The sequence below is a fragment of the Penicillium pulvis genome (genome assembly GCF_028828015.1).
Source record: "Penicillium pulvis strain IBT 33274 chromosome Unknown contig_1_segment0_segment0, whole genome shotgun sequence".
Taxonomy (NCBI): domain Eukaryota; kingdom Fungi; phylum Ascomycota; class Eurotiomycetes; order Eurotiales; family Aspergillaceae; genus Penicillium; species Penicillium pulvis.
Genome location: NW_026643074.1, coordinates 100,833 through 119,512, shown reverse-complemented (window position 1 = coordinate 119,512; position 18,680 = coordinate 100,833). Strand labels below are relative to the sequence as shown.

The 18,680-nt window shown below is 49.5% G+C and overlaps 4 protein-coding genes across 4 annotated transcripts; 3 read left to right on the top strand and 1 right to left on the bottom strand.

The window, feature by feature from the left end:
- N7503_003013 (camp independent regulatory protein) lies at positions 1–1,341 on the top strand (the record flags this gene model as incomplete). Its single annotated transcript, XM_057062560.1, has 1 exon — positions 1–1,341. The coding sequence occupies one exon, from the start codon at positions 1–3 to the stop codon at positions 1,339–1,341; it is 1,341 nt and encodes a 446-aa protein (XP_056923475.1).
- A 6,942-nt stretch (positions 1,342–8,283) lies between these two features.
- N7503_003012 (Zn(II)2Cys6 transcription factor) lies at positions 8,284–10,246 on the top strand (the record flags this gene model as incomplete). The annotated part of the gene is made up of 3 exons (XM_057062559.1): positions 8,284–8,807; positions 8,881–8,969; positions 9,042–10,246. The coding sequence occupies 3 exons, from the start codon at positions 8,284–8,286 to the stop codon at positions 10,244–10,246; spliced, it is 1,818 nt and encodes a 605-aa protein (XP_056923474.1).
- An 806-nt stretch (positions 10,247–11,052) lies between these two features.
- On the bottom strand, positions 11,053–12,154 carry N7503_003011 (HpcH/HpaI aldolase family protein; the record flags this gene model as incomplete). The annotated part of the gene is made up of 5 exons (XM_057062558.1): positions 11,053–11,207; positions 11,268–11,610; positions 11,684–11,812; positions 11,901–12,021; positions 12,087–12,154. 5 exons carry the CDS (start codon positions 12,152–12,154, stop codon positions 11,053–11,055), a joined length of 816 nt encoding a protein of 271 aa, XP_056923473.1.
- A 1,289-nt stretch (positions 12,155–13,443) lies between these two features.
- N7503_003010 (putative ABC efflux transporter) lies at positions 13,444–17,411 on the top strand (the record flags this gene model as incomplete). The annotated part of the gene is made up of 3 exons (XM_057062557.1): positions 13,444–16,447; positions 16,561–16,674; positions 16,723–17,411. 3 exons carry the CDS (start codon positions 13,444–13,446, stop codon positions 17,409–17,411), a joined length of 3,807 nt encoding a protein of 1,268 aa, XP_056923472.1.
- Between the last annotated feature and the right edge of the window lie 1,269 nt (positions 17,412–18,680).

Here is an 18,680-nt window from a genome sequence, read left to right as displayed (position 1 = left end):
ATGGAGACTTACTACGGACACGTCCGCACGCCAGCGGACGCCATCATTTTGTTTGAGGCCTGTCGCATTGGTCTTTTGCCACGAGTACAAAGGCGTCTTTCTGAGAAGGAACGGCAGTCAATTAGATCGGGATCAGTGTTCGTCTGGGATGAGCGAGAAGCGGGCATGCGCCGATGGACGGACGGCAAATCATGGAGCGCCAGTCGAGTGTCCGGTAGCTTTCTGACATATCGAGAGATGGAAGGCAAGCGGGGTGGTGGCAGCGTCTCACAAGGCTCCATGCCCAGAACGGGCAAGACGCCGGACAGCAGAGGGAGCGACGAGGAGCGAGGTGACGGCACTGATGAGGGCCCTGATGGATACCGGTACAAGCCCGATGGATTGATGAAACAGTCATTCAGTATCACAACCTCCACTGGCCAGCACCTTCATCTGATCAGCTACTACGCTCGCGCTCATTCATCTGCCATGTCTCTCCAACAACCAACTACAGATCCCGCACTCCGTCATGTTCGACCCCAGAAGGGTCTGTATCCGGAGTCAACAGTCAATGATCAGCAGAACCTCCCGGTGGTAACTCGTGGACCCATGCCTGGTGCTGCTTACCCCATCACTCCTCACCCCATCGGCCCGTATCCGCGTGCAACCCACGCGCCTTCATATCAACAACCCTCGTACGCATGGCCTCCAACACCTTTGGCCACACCACCAACAGTGTCTGTTCATTACGGCCCGGGCTACCCTCAACTTGTCCCTGGCGCCAATGGTCCCCCGCCATATGGCCACCCGCATCAGGCGCCCCCTCACCCAGCTCACGGCCATGCCCTCCCCCCGCCTCCCCACGGTGCACCTATGTACGATCGTCCACCTCATCCCGAATCAACCCTTCCTCCGGGTCCCCCACCAGGCTACCCCGGTCGATCACCTCGCACAATGCATGAGCCTCTCCAACAAGGAAGCCCCCGAGGCTACGGGCAGCCCATGGCCGATCCCCGTCTCGCTTCCCCCCGCGTTGCTCACGCACCTGGCGCCCCACAGCCCAACGGTATCGCGCAAAGCCCGCACATGCTGAAGCAACAACTCGGTCCCATCGGCACTCCCCCCAAGCCCGCAGAACCGGCTGGTCCCCCAGGTACCGTTCCTAGCATTGGAACCCTCATGGCTAGTGCATCTCTGGCCCCAATCTCCTCAACCGGCCCTCCCACAGGCCCGGGCAGCCCCAACCCCGCTCGCCCTGGTGCGATGGGTGAAGGCCCCCGAGATATTCCTAATGAGAAGATTGGATTTGGAGGTGAAGACATGAGGGCTTTGCGCCAGCTGGACCGTGTGTTCACTGCGTAAAGGCCACCCCCAGTCTTTTTGCAACCCAAAATTCTCTTTCAGACTGTCTGTCCAGTCGATTTCTCGAATGTCGTTTCTTGGCTGTGATTGCAATCTGTCTTATCTTATTTATTTTTACGGAGCAACGGAGTTGCATGTGATATCCATTATGTTTTACGCGTTGATTTTCTTTTAGCATTGCATTGGTCGGGGGCTATCTGCATTTATCTTCCATTTCATCATGTATGATCAGGTCATGGGTCACGGACCTTTTATCACATCATTTATGCATTGGGATCGGTCTACACGGATGGGATTCGGTTCTGGTATTCGGTTATCGTCAATGAACTAGCTTGTGTTCGTTCACATGCGTTTTAAGTAGACTGTCATTCAATGATTTTGCTGAAGTAAGTTCACTCCTACTGGGGACGTGTATCAACATTGTAAAATTGCAAGGTTGTTTGACGAATTCGTCTCTACTTCCAAGACGCAATTTGTTTAGATGTTTCTGGGAGTCATGGGCATCGCTAGCTCTAGGTAATAGAGAATGTGATGTGCTATCTTTATCTTTGATGCGCTTTTCGTGGTCGTGTTCCGTCCTCGTCATTTTCGTCTCCTCATTGCTATCAAAAAAGTGTCCTGCTGCGAGATGGTCTTTTGCGCTGTCCGCGGAGCTTCCTTGGACGCACTGATACCTCCTACCATGGATGGAGGCTTCTATGCATCCTCCGGCATGGTTGTTTCCGAAGATGTGTGTATGGCTGAGCCATCTAGAGTATCCCAAGATCTGCTTAATGACGAAAAAAAAAGCTCTTCAGATTCGGTCTTTTGGCGAAGATCTCGCCAGGTCATGACTTACGTACAGCCTTCGCTTGGCCCTGCTTTGTTCTTGTTGTAGGGATATGTATCCGCTATCCGCTAATCAGCCTGGCTTTCAAACCTTCGCCCGTACAGTTGATTTTCGACGTCCTGTCATCCCTACTACCATCGTTGATTCTGAGCAGATTCACTATTTGAGTCGAGTTCGGTCGACAGGCTCTCGATTCCCATTTTGGCAAGGAGGTGGTGGTATGAACGAGGCTGATCGTGGAGGCTGCAAGGGAGTATCTGCTTGAGAGCATCAGGCACATAGTTCGGGGCGCCTGAGATGTGATAGATATAGATGATCTCGGGCTATTGTAGGTGACTAGATATTTTTGCCACACAGCCGCCGGTATCGAGGGGTACTTCAGCGCGAGGAAGCCTGATTTTAGACAATGGGACTTGTTAGCCAGTGCTTTCGCAGAGAGATGTTGAGCATGGAAATGTTGAACGTAGTTCAGGTTGACCAGACCTTTCTTGGAAGAATAGCCTCTCTTTGAGGCGCAAATAGAATGGAGACAAACATGGACTTGATAATGCTAGAAACGATCCCTGTCATTTGGATCTTCCTGTTTGAATGAAGAGCCAGAACGGCTTGATTTGTCAGAGAAGATCCCTTGAAGAGGGAGGAGTGCCTGAATGGTAGATGACAGTAATGGACAATGCGTCCCCGAGACGATGTGTCCAAGGTCCATGTTGTACGGTGCCGAGTGAGCTCCCTCAGGGATGTCGCGCGGTTCATGAGTCAGTGGTTGTCAACATTTCCATTTTCCGTTTAATCATAGTCCAGTCAGGCATCTGCTCCATTACAAAGTAGCTTCGCGGTTGCCAAATACGCCACTCAAGTCGTCGGCCATACCGTGACACCTGGTCACAAACAGTGTGCCTTCTCTTCTGAGGTATGAGGAATTTTCCGGGAGATCTCTGTTGGATTCAAAATGTATTTGACGAAATCCATGGGTCAACAACCTTCCAATCAGCGTAGAGGTCTTTTTCTCCCCTCCCCTGGTTTTCTTTTCCACCATACGGCAGGAATTTTGCTCACAAAACGCAGGTTCCAGCTTCTTCTTCTTCTTCCGACCAGCAATCTCTGCTACTGGCAGAAGCGAATGTTTGGCTTAGCTCCATTTAAGAGAGGAAAAGACACAGGTGTCTCATGCCGTCTGCGGAACCTAGACAACGAACTCCGGCCATGTTCAGCTGTTTTCTCTATCCCTGGGCTGTGCAAACTAAGCTGAATCGCTTTCGGGGCTGCACCTCGGTCTTATACTTGTCCATTTTCGAGCTGTGACTTTTGATTTGATGTTGTCAGCGATTTATGAAAACCTACGCGACTCTGACCAGCTGTGACGATGCTAAACCTATCCTTATTGGCTTCATGACCCGTGAGCCGGGATCCCCGGGCTAAAAGTGGTGAGGCAATATCTTATAAATCTTGGACTTTTAACCTGGCAAACCAAATATCGATGACAGTTGACCTACAACTTTTGACCTTTTCTTTCCCGGAAAAGGACATCTGGCTTGGCCCAATGCTATTTTCTACTGGCCACACGGCACGAGGCCATGTCTCTTCCAAGATTGACCCTGCGATATACTTCGGTCGTCATGATGAGAAACAACTTTCAAGGCTAGAGATAGATGACTAGTTCCAGTCGTGCCTTATTTGACCGGGTGATCCCCGCATATGCAAGTCTATGTCATTTGAATTTTGAGGTTTCCAAGATCGCTGTTGGCTGCCCTGTTCTTAGGTCAACACTCAGGGCCCGCACTTCGGACGTAGGGTGGGAATGACGGTCCGAAAGTCCACGGGTGCGGAGTCGATCAAGTCGAGGTATAATCTGAGCTCTCAATGCCATTAACTACTTCCTACTTTCTGACTCTTGTTATGCATTTGCGAGAGGTCAAGTGAATTAGATTTCTCCACTGAAACCAGGGAAAGCTTCGTCACGCACAACTCATCACGCTTGGCCGGGACCCCGAGGCCACGAATAGGATGTGCGCTAACCATGCAGCCACCGATCCTGATTGAGAATCTGGCGGAGCGATCGCTTATGTGTCCCCTCTTGTTAGGCTGGATCATTGTATTCTAGCCAATTATTATCCAATACTACAAGGCCTAGAAACATGATCGAATCGATTCTGGCCTCTCCACGCGTGCCCCGTCAGCTTCCAGAAGGACCGGAGAGCCCGAGAAGTGGCTTCTAGCAGGGCGCCTCTGCGACCTTACAGAGCGCCCAGCTGTAGAGTATTACGACAGCCTTCAGGGCTGGCCCCGGGGTTCTTGGGGGCTTCAGCTCAACATTGAGACGCAAGAAAACTGTAGACTGATCAATAAACCTTGTTCGGGCCAATGCGAACACTGCTTTGAAGAATAGTGCACCGCGGAGATAGAACAACATTGTCGATTCCGCCATTCGCACTATTGAAGTGACCTAATTAGGCAGTTCCGACAATTGGAACGAGGAACCGGACGCTTGAGCAATACATTCGTGGCTTTCGCAAAAGCAAGAAGAACTATACCCAATCGTTCCTGCGCACGTTCAACTAGTAAGAGCTAGAAGAAATAGCACTTGAGATCATTCCGAATCTGGAACCAGTGGAAAGTATTCCAGAGCCCCTTGAAAGTGCTCCTCAAAAACGCTCTTCCACCTAGACTTGTATATTAGCAGAGATCGGTAAGACCGGGATCACAAGAGTTCCTTTTCCCCTCTCGCCACGCGTTACAGTATACTCAAAGGCGTTAACTCTTTACCAGTCCAGTTTCCTCACCGGGAGTGAATCAAATGTCACGGCTGATTCGCGGAACGGAATTGGCTTCGAAAAATAGCGCAAATGGGAGACAATCGATCTAGAGTAAGGCGCTCACCTACTGCAAAGCTCTTTTAACCGACAGCTCGGGAGTCCGATCGGAAGGTGCCGACGAGGCTGTATGGATAAGCAGAAGCCTTACCAGCGGTATACTCCGTACGGGGTGCATGAACCGCAATGATCGCCTTTTTCCTCGGACAAGATTAAATTTATTTTTTTTGAAGGATAGCAATGAGTTGTGCGGGCATCGTCCATAGGCCTGAAAAGCTGGGTTCCTCCGCGAATTCATCCTGACTATTATCTGGCTTGTTATTGGGTCGTTCGGACTTGGTCCGTGTAGAAAGTGTTGGGTGTGGGTGATGAGTATCGTCATGGCGATGCAAAATCTTCTGAATAACAATATTCAATTCTGACCTTTGGCTTTATTATCATTGGGTGTTGGGTGTAAGCCGTGTTGAAATGTTGAGCCAAGCACGGATATGCTACCAGTTATGTCAGGCAATTCAAGCGTTCAAGCGGTGGTCCCAGTTTTGTTTTCCTAGATTGATAGCTCAAGCGATCGTCGATCATGGAATAGATTTGCATTTCTAATTTGAGGTTTTTGATCGGAGGAACCAACCAGTGGTGAACGGATGATGCTTATGCGGTGGAAGGTTGGTATAATGCGAACTATTATAGGTGGCTTGCTTGCGACGTCCTTTGAGGGTCAAGCCTCTTTTCCCGCGTTGCGCCCCAAAAAGAAAAACAAAAAAGTAATCCTCGGGGGCCGTTCTGGCCCGTCAGGATCCACATTGTGGGACGATGAGCGAATCTCGCTTGAACGGGCGGCTTATTGGCTGATGGTCGAAGGTCAAAGATCTCAGCCTCTGCATCTTCCTCCAATCCCGTGTATGATCACCGATGTCTCGGCAAACCTACTCGACTCGTACACGAGGTCATGTGGATCATCGTTTTCTGCTGGAATCCGCATAAAGCGCAGTACATTGCAAGATCAGAGCTTAGTTGGCTTGGCTTTGAATTTCCATTGCCTACGTATAATTAGGGGTGATGAGAGCTCCACATTGGAATCCACCTACTTTCATGTGGTCATAGTACGAAAATGGGGGTTTGGGCGGGAACAACCTTCATTTGAGACCCGCCGGTCACCCGTGGTTGCAAATGCAACTCTACATCCCTGGCATATTGGAGACTTATCATGCAACAAAGAGCGTCCTCCGCACTCGAAGTTATAGGTCATTGTTCCTGGGTTTTATTCTTTGTTTTTTTTTGCTTTTTTTTTCTGAATGAAGAAAAACCTGGAGACGAAAAACACAGAATAATCCGCGACAGCCCCATCATAGCCATTGATTGGCTCATCCTCTCTTCTTAGCGTCAGATCACGGTTTTCTTTGCAGGTCGATCTTCTCGGAACAGAAATTGCCTTAATTTGAACCAGCTCCATCCGATTGCATAAGTCGTTTGACCAAGTGGAGAGCGAGCGCCCGCGAATTCCGGTACCTGGACTTGAATGCATCTAACAAGGCAACTAGCAAGGATCGCTCGGCCTGAAACGCGGATTTCCCCTCTGAGCCCTCCTCAGCTGATGCATACTAGGTTTAAATGGTTAAAAAGGCCGAAGTGTCCGAAGTTTCCCCCTCCTTACGGTCATACGAGAGAAAATAAATAATCAGAAAAAGAGGGACCTATGACAGCCATTACCGTGTTGGTGCGCCCGCAGGTACTTAGACCTTGGGCTGCAAGTGCTATACACGAATCAGGCAAAGAGAATCCACTTGCCACATTCCCGCCCCCTTGGGTTCAGTCACAAGCACTAATTATCCACTTCGTACGTTCCAAGGATTCGGGAATGGGCTTTTGATAGAGCTGTCAGAAAAGAAAAGAAAAGAAAAAGCCCAAGAAAACCCGTAAATGCATCAAATCCAATAGTGAATATAGTTTCGGGTGAAATGAGTAGTTCCAAGAGCTTACCGGTGAAAGGCATTGGAACTCGACCACGTAGAACCTTGTCGATTCCCTGCAGCGGATGTCTGTGCTGGTCCATCCAGAAGATCTGGCCCACTTCGTACTTTACCCCAGATTGTTGGCGTCGTACAAAGGGGGAAAATTGCGTAACGAGTTTCAATGTCGGCCGATCCTGTACCTTGAAAAAGCAAAAGAAAAGGGAAAATAACGCCAGACAAGCAGCCAAAAAAGCAAAAAAAGCAAAAAAAGCCCTGCGCTTAGACCCGACAAACTCCGTGGAGATTGGGATTGTCCCAGTGATCATGTACCTAAGCTAACCGGGCGTTCGTGAAACCGGGCTTACCCTGATGGCTCATGGGATTTTCCAAACCATGAATTTTCATTCTATTTTCTTCCATCTTCTTTGGCCCCCAGTGAGGCTGTGTGGGCTCGTCTAGCAGCCTCCATCGGTCTTTTGTGGGGAATGTCAATGCTTTTCCTTGGTTTCTTCCCGATGCCCTGCAAGTGCAGTTGCTACTAATTCATTACTGATCTAACATTTAGGGTAAAGCTCGGGGCTTGGCCCGAACTAACCCGTCATCAATGTCTTTAAGCCCACTATGATCCCCCCCCTCTTAGTCCACTTAACTGAGTAATCCCTATGCTGCTATTGCACGAGAGCCTCGTTACAACCACAACCACGTAACTTGTGTGTACTGCTGCCTAGAAAGGAATATCCTCCATAGTCATAGATCGTCATGTGTGGTTTTCCCATTAGCGTTGAATCCAAGTCAAACTCTCTAGACGATCTTGACGCTAAAACAAGACGGAATAGAATTAGAATCTTTCCAGTGAAAAGAATTGCTTTTTTTTTTTTCTTTTTTTCCAATTCCTGTCTCGGAGTCCTCGCTTCTTCACTGCAAATCAGGGCACCAGAACATGCTTGGCAGCCTCCCCCGCAATGCAAAGTTTAACCTTCTATAGCCCAAATTCGTATGACCTCAGGGCTTTGGAGTTTCTATTACATATTCGATTTAGTTGTCATTAAGCCGACTTGACTTAAATAAACTCCCCCTCCCCCCTACCAATTTAGTATTTTTGCCCCTCTTTCCCTCGGATCTTTCATCCTGATCGGCCGCCATAACTTTGGTGTCCACTTAAACCTGCAGTCGCTCGTTTTCTACTTTCCCCCCCCCCCTCTCGCCCCATCTATATACCCGGTTCCGGATTCTTTTTCCCCTCTCTACATTAAAAGACCATCTTACCCCCCTTGGCAAATCATAGCCTTTCCTTCCACCTGGCTTCCACCGGTGCCTAACTTCTCCCCTGGACAACCCATGTTCAATGTTGTCCATGCAGAACTCCCCATATAGCATCCACCCAGGTTGGAACGCATCGGGACTGCAGGACGAAGGTTGCTCCGCCCGCTCGGACATCCCCACCCTATCCGGGATCAACACCCTCCGAGGCAGTATCTCCAGCGCCAGCACCGGTGCTAGTCCCGATGATACGTCAACCGACTCACCCGACTGGAATGGAGAACAGTCGCCCGACTTTGATGCATCGAAGAATTTCCAATCGTCATCCGATGGGGGCGTGGGCGAATCTCGCGCGCACGACATGGTTCTGAGCGACATCCCACCCAAGGTTGAAGAGTTGGACGACGATGTTCAAAGTGTCAAGCGGTCTGAAGTGGGGAACGAGTTCGACCACGAAAACTCGGGTGCTCCCGCGACCGTTCCACGGAAACGTGGGCGTCCACGCAAGCATCCGCTCCCTACTCCTGGTGGTCAAGCCAAAGTGACCAAGGGCCGGTCTAAGACCGGTTGTATAACCTGTCGCCGCCGGAAAAAGAAATGCGACGAGACCAAGCCTGCGTGAGTGATGCACGAGAGCGCCGGGTAAATCCATTCCCCTGGGTCAGACGAAACTAATGCGACGTGGTACTAGATGTCTGAACTGCCAGAAGAACGCCGTCGTTTGTGAAGGATACCCTCCGAAGGAGATTTGGAAAAGTGGAAGGCAAAGGGTCGCAGATGGTACGTATCTAAATCTGGACTTGGCGCACAAAACAATCTTGATTCTCAGACTGACCCAGGCCGCCACTGTAGCTGTCCGAACCCAGTCCCTGGTCACTATCCCTCGCAACCTTCCCCTCCTTATCGATGGCGTCGAAACCGAGATTGATCGTCGCTTCCTCGACCACTTTGTGTATGGGTTTAGCCGGGTCTTGACTCTCATCAACGACGACTCGAATCCGTTCAAGGAGATCTTGCTGCCGATGGCAACTCAACACCGGGGATTGATGCACTCTCTCATGTGTCTGTCGGGGTCGCACCTGTCGGGACTAGACCCAGAGCCAAAGTTGAGGGAGCGCAAGTACTATCATTTCCATCGAGCGATCCAGGATTTGAAAGAGAACATCACCGCCTCGTCATCCGCTTCGACTACCCCTTCGGAGGAGGAACAACTGCTGGTGGAAGATCCTATCATTGCATCGACCATCGCCCTGAGTTTGAATACCATCTGCGAAGGCGAAACGAATGGTGAATACCGACCGCACATGGATGCTGCCAGGTATCTCCTCGTGTCGCAGCAGCCGCGCAATGAAAAGTTCCGACAGTTTATTGTCGAATTCTTTCAGTACCACGACATTTCAAACGCCCTTACTTCCCTAGACCGCCGCCCAGCCCTTCTTCAGGGTACCATGCGTATGCCCGAATTTGTGCCGGGCGCTTCCGCTGGTATGTTCTTGGGTGTGTTCGATGGATTATTCAACTACATCTCCCAGGTTACTCAGCTCCGAGACCGAATCCGCCAGCGATTTAACGAAGGATACGAGCCTGCAGTGGACTACCAGACCCTCAGCGAGGCCGTTCAGATCGACACCGCCATCCGGACCTGGAAGACATCGCACGAGGAAGACTCGTCTAACTGGTGCTTGGCCCAACTATACCGGCAGTCAACCTGGGTATACCTGTTCCGCACCATTCGGCCCTCACGCCCAAGCGAAAAAATCGCTCAGGTAGTTGACGATGGTCTGGCCTATCTAGACCGTCTGCCACAAGATGCAGGTGCCTACAGTATCGTCCTAATGCCGCTGTTCCTACTGGGCTGCTCAGCCTTCTTGCCCCAGCAGCGGGAACGGATTCAACAGGGCTTCGAATCTCTCAAGGCCTATTCCAACCTCCGCAACATCGAGCCTGCCTTCAAGGTTGTCACTCGCGTTTGGGAGATTATGGACACCAAGATCGAGGACAGCTGGGACTGGGAGAAGATCATCCAGGACATGAACATGGATTTCCTCATCACCTGAAATTTCGTTTCTCTACTCCATTTTTGATACCCGCTTTTACCCCCATTCTTACTTTTCTTACCCTTGTCATGGGGACCTGTTTTTTCCTTTTGTTTTTTTTATCGTCACCTGAAGGGCCGACAGCGAGCATGATGACCCTTGCTTCTTGGTGACTGTCCCACGCGGCGTTTTGTTTTCTTTTGGACATGCATCTGCATTCGGTGGGGAGGGCTCAGTTTTGTATTTATTTTCTAGCTGGTGCAGACGGTGTGTGTCATGCAGTAAGGGGCAACGAGGTCAATCATCCCCCTTCTGAGAAGGGGGCATACTGTACATTCCGACTTGGTAACCGCACGATGGGAGGATATGCACGATGTGCAAGAAAACGGTGTTTTGGAAGCATGTGTCGTGTTTCGCGATCAGATCAGTTGGGCAATGATGACGACAGGACTTGAACAGATCGGCGTTTGATATGCTTGGATTTTTGGACATTTTGGGTCTGTTGTATATATCCATTTGGTCCTGTATGTATTGTCAATTTGATCCTTTAAGGACTACCCTGTATAGTATAATTTCCTGTCAAGTTCAATATCTAAACGAGTATTCAAATGCTGATTATCTTCATGATTCCCAATCACTGTAAATACCTACCATACACGTTATCATGATCTGAATCCATGGATGTTCTGCTGTGAATTCATTGCTAGGTGTCGGCAATGTACTATAAAGCAAGGTGCTGCGCTATAAAAGATGAAAGTATTGAATATGTTCATGAGTATTTCATTTGATATGGTTAACAGCTTGTTATATTGAACAAGATCATCTATCTAGTAACCCTCCCGAGCACCGCCCGTGACATTCTCGCCATTGGCGGTCTTCAGCTCATTCAGCATTCCAGTGCGGAACACGCCAACATCAGTGATGACAGAGATCATATCAAAGCCCTGCTCCGCACGAGCTCGGGCATCATTTCCATCAGTGCCTATGTCAACACGTAAGAACTCAAATGGAATCATTCCAAGAGGGGATTAGGAAAACATACAGAAGATAGCAGCCTTCTTTCCAGACGCATGAGCAGCAGCCAGAATCCGCTGAATAGCACCCTCGTGCTCCTCACCACACCGGGTAACACCCATCTGCTTAGCGAGATCAAAAGGTCCGATGAAAAGGACGTCGATACCCGGGACAGCGGCGATCTTCTCCACATTCTCGACACCAGACCGAGACTCGATCTGGACAGCCACGGTAAGACTGTCATTGGCACCATCATCGTAATCGGGTCCGGGGTTAACGCCGGGCATTGAGTGTGGGGCGAACATTGGTCCGTAGCCGCGTGTGCCGAGAGGAGGGTACTTGGCGTATTTGACAATTTTCGCGGCGTCATCCTAAGCGGCATCGCGGATTAGTTCTGACCCGTTAAGATTTGCAGTCTGCTGCTATCATATTTGTCGGATTTACCTCCGAGTGGCACATTGGTGTCATGATACCGTGTGCGCCAGCGTCGAGGGCCCGCTTGATCATCCATTCCTCTGCGTAGGGAACACGAATAATGGGGCTAGCACCTTCGGAGCCAATGGCATTGTTAAGCTTGATTTGGTCAGTCTTATTTGCAACAACAAAGAGGAGAAGCGAAGTGCAAAGCTGTGAAATCAAGTTTCGCGAAATGAGGGCATACCTCGTAGTAGTGGTGGTCAGAAATCAACCCATGCTCAGCATCAACCAAAACCCAGCTAAACTTCGTGGAACATCCTGAAGCTCCATGCAAAATAGTCTTTGCAACGCCTGCACTGGGAAGTCTACACCCAGGAAAGTTCAATTGATCAGTGACGATTCTGGGGTATTCAAAGGGAGCTGAACATACGTGAGCCAGAAGCCAAACGCGGGGGAGGGGCCTTCGAGGCTAGACTTGATGGCTGTTGAGAACGACATTTTCAAATGACAGTAAAAGATATTGAGAAAATCAAGAAGGAAAGTGCAATTAGAATCGGAAGAGGGGTGGTTACGCGGGGGTCTCTCGGGAGTAGTTATGCCGACCTCGGTGTCCATCCGCGTGCAGTGCGGGATGTCGGGGTAACTCCGCACCTGGGGCCGAGTGGGGACACCAGTACCGTCGACAACCTCGAAAGGTTAACATGATATTTAATTATTGGGGTATAGAAATTATTCTGCATGGTATGTTGCCATCAGGAGGGCCCGCTCAAATGTTTGCGGTTCGAGAAACCCGAACTTTGGCAGTCTAAACACTCCAGTTCCAGAGGCTTATAAAACCCAGGTGTGATATATTTTCATTCCGAGGTCTCAGGGATTGATCAATTTGAATGCAAAGTAACCACTTCAAGTAGACAAGATTTACAAACACAACATCGTTCATATTCGTAGCACCATGTCGACTCCTGACAGCTTTGTTTCAGCCCTACTGATGAGTATACAACCATATCTACTGTTAGGTAGAGGCCGGATCGGCAGTCCGATCTACCTAGATGTAGGGCAATAATATGCAATTTACTTGGCAGGGAATCCGTCCATCCCTTTCCTGGTAACGAACGTGATGAACCTCAGCCATAGACATGAATCACATAGGCATAGCAGAGTTGTTAGTATTTGTATTTGTCAATTGGCAAAATTTGATTATGGCAGCACGTATATACAGCCCTAGAGAGTACAAAAGGCTTCTTGCACGCCTGAACCCTAAGCAGTAGACAAAGAGGTACGTATTTCTGACAGTTGTGGATGAACAATTCTCGGCAAGATACTAACGTGACATATATCTCGGGCCAGGCATGTAACCTGATGTAATATACGTTGTAATCACGACAAGATAAAGCATTTGAAGTTGCCTAATGGGGAATTGTCTGAGTCCCTCGCTTAAAGCAAGGCGCCACGTGTGCTGACTAAGGACGGAAGAAATAGGCTCCGAACCAATCAAAACACAAAAGTCAGGGCGGATCCAGTTTATAGTCCGGTCTGCGGGTCTAGGCAATTAAGGAGCAGCGCGGTCCTGGTATCACTACTGGGAAATACAAATGCAAGTCGTCAAACAGACTCCTTTACTCACCTGGAAAGCCCGGCTGTTTACGTCTATGCCTGTGTCACATCATTCTGCTATCGCGCTCCCATCCACCAATTCCCCGAGTGCGACTTGATTTTTCAGATGGGGACTGGATGCCAGTGAATGCATTTCCACACTGCGCCTGACCAAAATAAACAACAGATACACGATGGAGAAAGATGAGATAATCACCGACGCCAACGTCCAGAAAGAAGGCTTAGTCCGAGATGAAGTTCTTCAAGATGCGGGTCATAACCTGTGCCTTCGTGCAGTGAGCCCAGTGCATGTCAGCGTGAGCAAACTTTCAATTGACCTTGACACGACGCCGCCACTATGGAAGACCTCACCTTCCAGACTGAGGGATCGCATCCGCGGTCAACAAAATGAAGCCACCTCGAAACGGGTTTTAGATGGAGTCAGTGCGGAGATGCCAAGCGGTAGCTTGACAGCTATCATCGGCAGCAGTGGCTCGGGGAAAACCTCTCTCCTCAATCTCATGGCTAGCCGCATGTCTACTTGCAAGATGAAGGTGTCGGGATCGACTACCTTCAATGGAAACGCCGACATTGACAGCATTCGCAGTGCCTACATCATGCAGGAGGATATCCTTATCCCCACATTGACCGTCCGCGAAACGTTACGCTACTCGGCTGATCTCCGCTTACCGCCACCGACAACCCAGGAAGAACGAAATGCTATCGTGGAGCAGATCATTCTGGAACTGGGACTCAAGGAGTGTGCTGAGACAAGCATTGGGACGACTGCGCATAAGGGCTGCAGCGGTGGGGAAAAGCGACGAACAAGTATCGGGGTGCAGCTGTTGGCCAACCCATCTGTGTTATTCTGTGATGAGCCGACCACCGGATTGGATGCAACCAGTGCATTCCAGATCATACGTACACTGAAGCGACTCGCACAGGACGGGAGAACCATCCTGGTCTCCATCCATTCGCCCCGATCTGAGATCTGGAGCCTTTTCGACAATGTGATCCTACTGGCTCGAGGATCTGCTCTATACAGTGGCCCCGCGAGCGAATCACTACCTCACTTTGAACAATGTGGTCATATTATTCCACCCTTCGTGAACCCCGCAGAATTCTTAATCGACTTGGCTGCAATTGATAACCGAACTGAAGCCTCAGAAGCCGCATCATACATTCGTGTTGATTGTCTTCGCGAAGTATGGCAGAAGCTGCCAGAAAAAGGCCTGCCTCACCAGGAAAAAAAGCAGGGAGCTGTGGCATGTCTCGGTTCTGTGGACTCTGGAGCAATGAAGAAGGTGCCATTCAGCCAACAACTACGCGTCTTGACCTCCCGCACCTTCATAACCACCATTCGAGACCCACTTGGTGTTGCCGGTAGTTTACTTGAAGCCATTAGCATGGGTGTCGTCAATGGTTGGATCTTCTTGCAGCTTGATGGGAGCCTGGCCGGGATTCGTTCACGAGAAGGTAGCCTGTATACGGCTTGCAGTCTAAATGGTTATCTCATACTACTATATGAGATCTATCGACTAACGATTGATATTCGACTATTTGATCGCGAACGCAATGAAGGCGTGGTCAGTGTTCCAGCGTTCTTGCTCAGTCGCCGAATTGCCCGATTTCCGCTTGAGGATCTACCTGTGCCGCTTCTATTCTCCATTATCTTTTATTTCATGGTAGGCTATCGTCTTGAGGCGGCAAAATTCTTCATTTTCTTCTTCCTCGCCCTACTCACACACTACATTGCCGTCACCTTTGCAGCAGTGGCAGTTAGCCTGACAAGGAACTTTTCCGGTGCCACCCTGGTTGCTAATTTATCTTTCACCGTGCAATCATTTGCCTGCGGGTACTTTGTTCAAGCGAATCAGATACCAGTATATGTGAGGTGGCTCAAGTGGTGTGCATACACATTTTACGTGTTTGGAGCACTGTGTGCAAATGAGTTCATTGGACTTGATGATTCTGACCTGGGCCAGTTCTATGACTGCCCATATTCCCAGGACCCGCTTGATCCAGCTTGCAAAGAGTACACCGGACGATACATCATGAACAGTCTGGGAATGCCAAATAATTGGATATGGCGACCCATCGTGGTGCTTATTGCATTCGTGATAGCTCACTATTTTCTGGCTGGCTTGATACTGCAGTATAATCGCTTCGAGATTGACATTGCGCAGGCTCGAAAGACAGACGTAAATCCCGGGAAGGCCAAACTAGCGATTCGCCCAACTGAAGAAGTGCGGAGACTGGCCATTTCACTGGATCGGTATGCTTTGGAGATTCGAAAGCGTAGATATCCCTGGCAAGAAACTCAAGTCTTGAGGATTTTGAAGCCTATCACTGCCGCGTTTCATCCAGGAGAGTTGAATATTATCATGGGACCATCGGGGAGTGGCAAGACATCGTTACTCAATTCAATAGCGTGTCGATTGCAAGGGTCTATCGAAACTCATTATCATGTCCATGGCCGAATGCTCTACAATGGGGCCGTACCATCGGACACCGTGATTCGCTCCGTGACCTCCTTCGTCACACAGGACGACGATGCATTGATGCCATCTCTGACCGTTCGAGAGAGCTTGAGATTTGCAGCAGGGTTGCGGTTGCCTATCTGGATGACACGAGAAGAAAAGAACCGACGAGCGGAGGAGGTCTTGATTAAAATGGGACTCAAAGAATGCGCTGACAACTTAATCGGCGGTGAACTCGTCAAAGGCATTAGCGGAGGAGAGAAGCGCCGAGTTACGATCGCCATCCAGATCCTCACGGACCCGAAGGTGTTGCTGCTTGATGAACCAACATCAGGTCTGGATGCCTTTACGGCCATGTCCATCATCGAGGTCTTACATGGTCTCGCAGCCGAGGGTCGAACACTGATCATGACCATTCACCAGTCGCGCTCCGATCTTGTCAGTCATTTTTCCCAGGTCTTGCTTCTAGCGCGAGGCGGATACCCTGTATACGCCGGACCGGGGCAACAAATGCTTCCACACTTTGCAGGGCTGGGATACAACTGCCCGCAGACGACCAATCCAGCGGATTTTGTCCTGGACCTCATTACGGTTGATCTTCAGCAGGCAGACCGGGAGGCCGTCACTCGCGAGCGCGTTCAGAAGTTGATCTCTTGCTGGTCCGATGCGGCCCTGGCGCTTGACTCTACATCCCACATTGCAACACCAGCCGAGCTTGGTAGCTTCCGTCGGCAGATGCTCCCCTTTCGCATCACATTTCCATTGGTGCTGCATCGGTCATTCATCAATTTCCGGCGCCAACCCCCCTGATAATGGCCCGGTCGATGCAAGTTTTGGGGATTGCCATTGTCATGGCCTTGTTCTTTGCGCCGCTCAAGAATGATTATGCTGCAGTGCAATCACGGATGGGATTTGTCCAAGAGGTTTCGGCGCTGTACTTTGTTGGTAAGTAGAAATCGTGTGTGTTCTCACGCTCCTCACTGACAAGAACAGGAATGCTCCAAAACATCGCCATCTACCCGAACGAGCGTGATGTCTTTTACCGTGAAGAACTCGACAACTGCTACTCAGCGGAAACATTCATTCTCTCCTACACGGTCATAGAAATCCCCTTCGAGATCGCTTCTGCGCTTGTGTTTGGCGTGCTCGCAGCCTATGCAGACAATCTGAAGCGCACGGTGACGATGTTTCTCGTTGGTGCCTTCAACTGCTTCTGCGTGATCAGCTGCGGTGAATCGCTAGGGATTATGTTTTGCACACTATTCTCCCATGTCGGTTTCGCAGTCAATGTGACATCCACTCTGTTATCCCTCGCGTGCACCCTCGCCGGCGTTATGAGCTTGAATGTCAATGAGGCGTTGGAAGGATTCAACTATCTCTCGCCGGTCAAATATTGCGTTGCCAACATGGCACATTATTCCCTTCAAGGGCAACATTTTGACTGCTCGGCCGCGGAGAGACTTGCGGACGGGAACTGTCCCATCACTACCGGCGAACAGGTGCTAAAGCTCTACAATTTGGACAAGAATGGACCGATGAATATTATGGCTCTTGGAGTTTGCACGATTATCTACCGATTTATCGCGTATGCGTTCTTGAAGGCAATGCGATCCCACCGTGTGATGGAGACATGGCGCGAGTGGCGCCTTTCTCGAAAGAATCATTCCCAGCAGAGCGGATGATGACTTTTGTGTCTTTATTGGTGTTTTATTGTTTTACTTTCTTTTCTTTTTCCTTCACTAGCAGATACCCACTGTTTTTTTCACATTTGATTGATATTTCGATTCTACACTGCACATACACCAGGTTTATACTGGATCGACTGCGTCGGAAGTCGCCGGATCCACGTCTTTGTATGGAACTCACTCAACAATTCCGACACCTGTATATCACCGGCAATTGACTATTCCAATACTCAATTCACGAGTTTCTAGACAACCATTGCCAAAACCAAATTCTAAGAGACCCGGACCCAATAGCCAATAACCAATACCCGTGGAGCCTGAAATTCCGGAGTCTCAAGCCTCAAAAACTCGCGTGAATCGAATCAACCTTGAGCATTTCATCCCGGACCGTTGCTTGGCGCATTGAAGACCGGATCGGAAGGAGCTGGAGACGGCAAAAGTTTTTGTACCTCTTGGATCAATGGATTTTCATGGGTTGAACCATGTAACCGAATGTAACGTGATGAAACTGTAGTGTGATTGGAGGAACCACACAGCGGGTGGTGGTTCATCCAGACTTGCTCAGACCACAGTTCACATCATAGGAACAGTGTTAGACTTGGCCAACACAGCCTTCCTAATGGATAATTCGGCATCTTGAGTTTTGTACCTTTTTTTCTTCTGTTTTTTTGCCTTTTAAATTTGCCTTTCTCCTCTCGTGTGGGTCGGTTCAACACCAATGATTCGAACTCGTAGAGTAGAAATCGATACGGAATTCCCCCGAACTTCCACATATGTCATAGGACGCCTTGACAGGGCAGATTCCAGGAACAGTAGATCCTAAATCCACATCATTGGCCACTCAGACCCTGAGTGGAGACTGCGATGCATCAATAATTGGAGCCCCGTTAAAATCAGGGTCTAGGCTCAGGATCTGACTGGCGGAGGATCGACAAAGAAGTGGAGGGTTTTATCCACTGGGTTCTTGTTTTTTCGGAGAATAAAACTTTTCAACCGATGATCTTGGCGAGAAAAGAGAATTTGTTCTAGATCTCTGGATTTTTGCATGTGGTTCCCATTTGTAATCCTTCGTGGAAGGGTTTCAGGGTCTGGGAAGTGCTGCTGTTTTTGTACCAATGAACAGTATATACGATGTAGAAGTAACATTGTTCCAATGTAGGATTTTGTGGATTTTTTGATAATTCAACCTCATCTATACAAGTCTAAGCAGCTCTCCCGGTAAACTCCGCGAGTTCCCATCATCCATATTCATGATTTTGGGGGTAT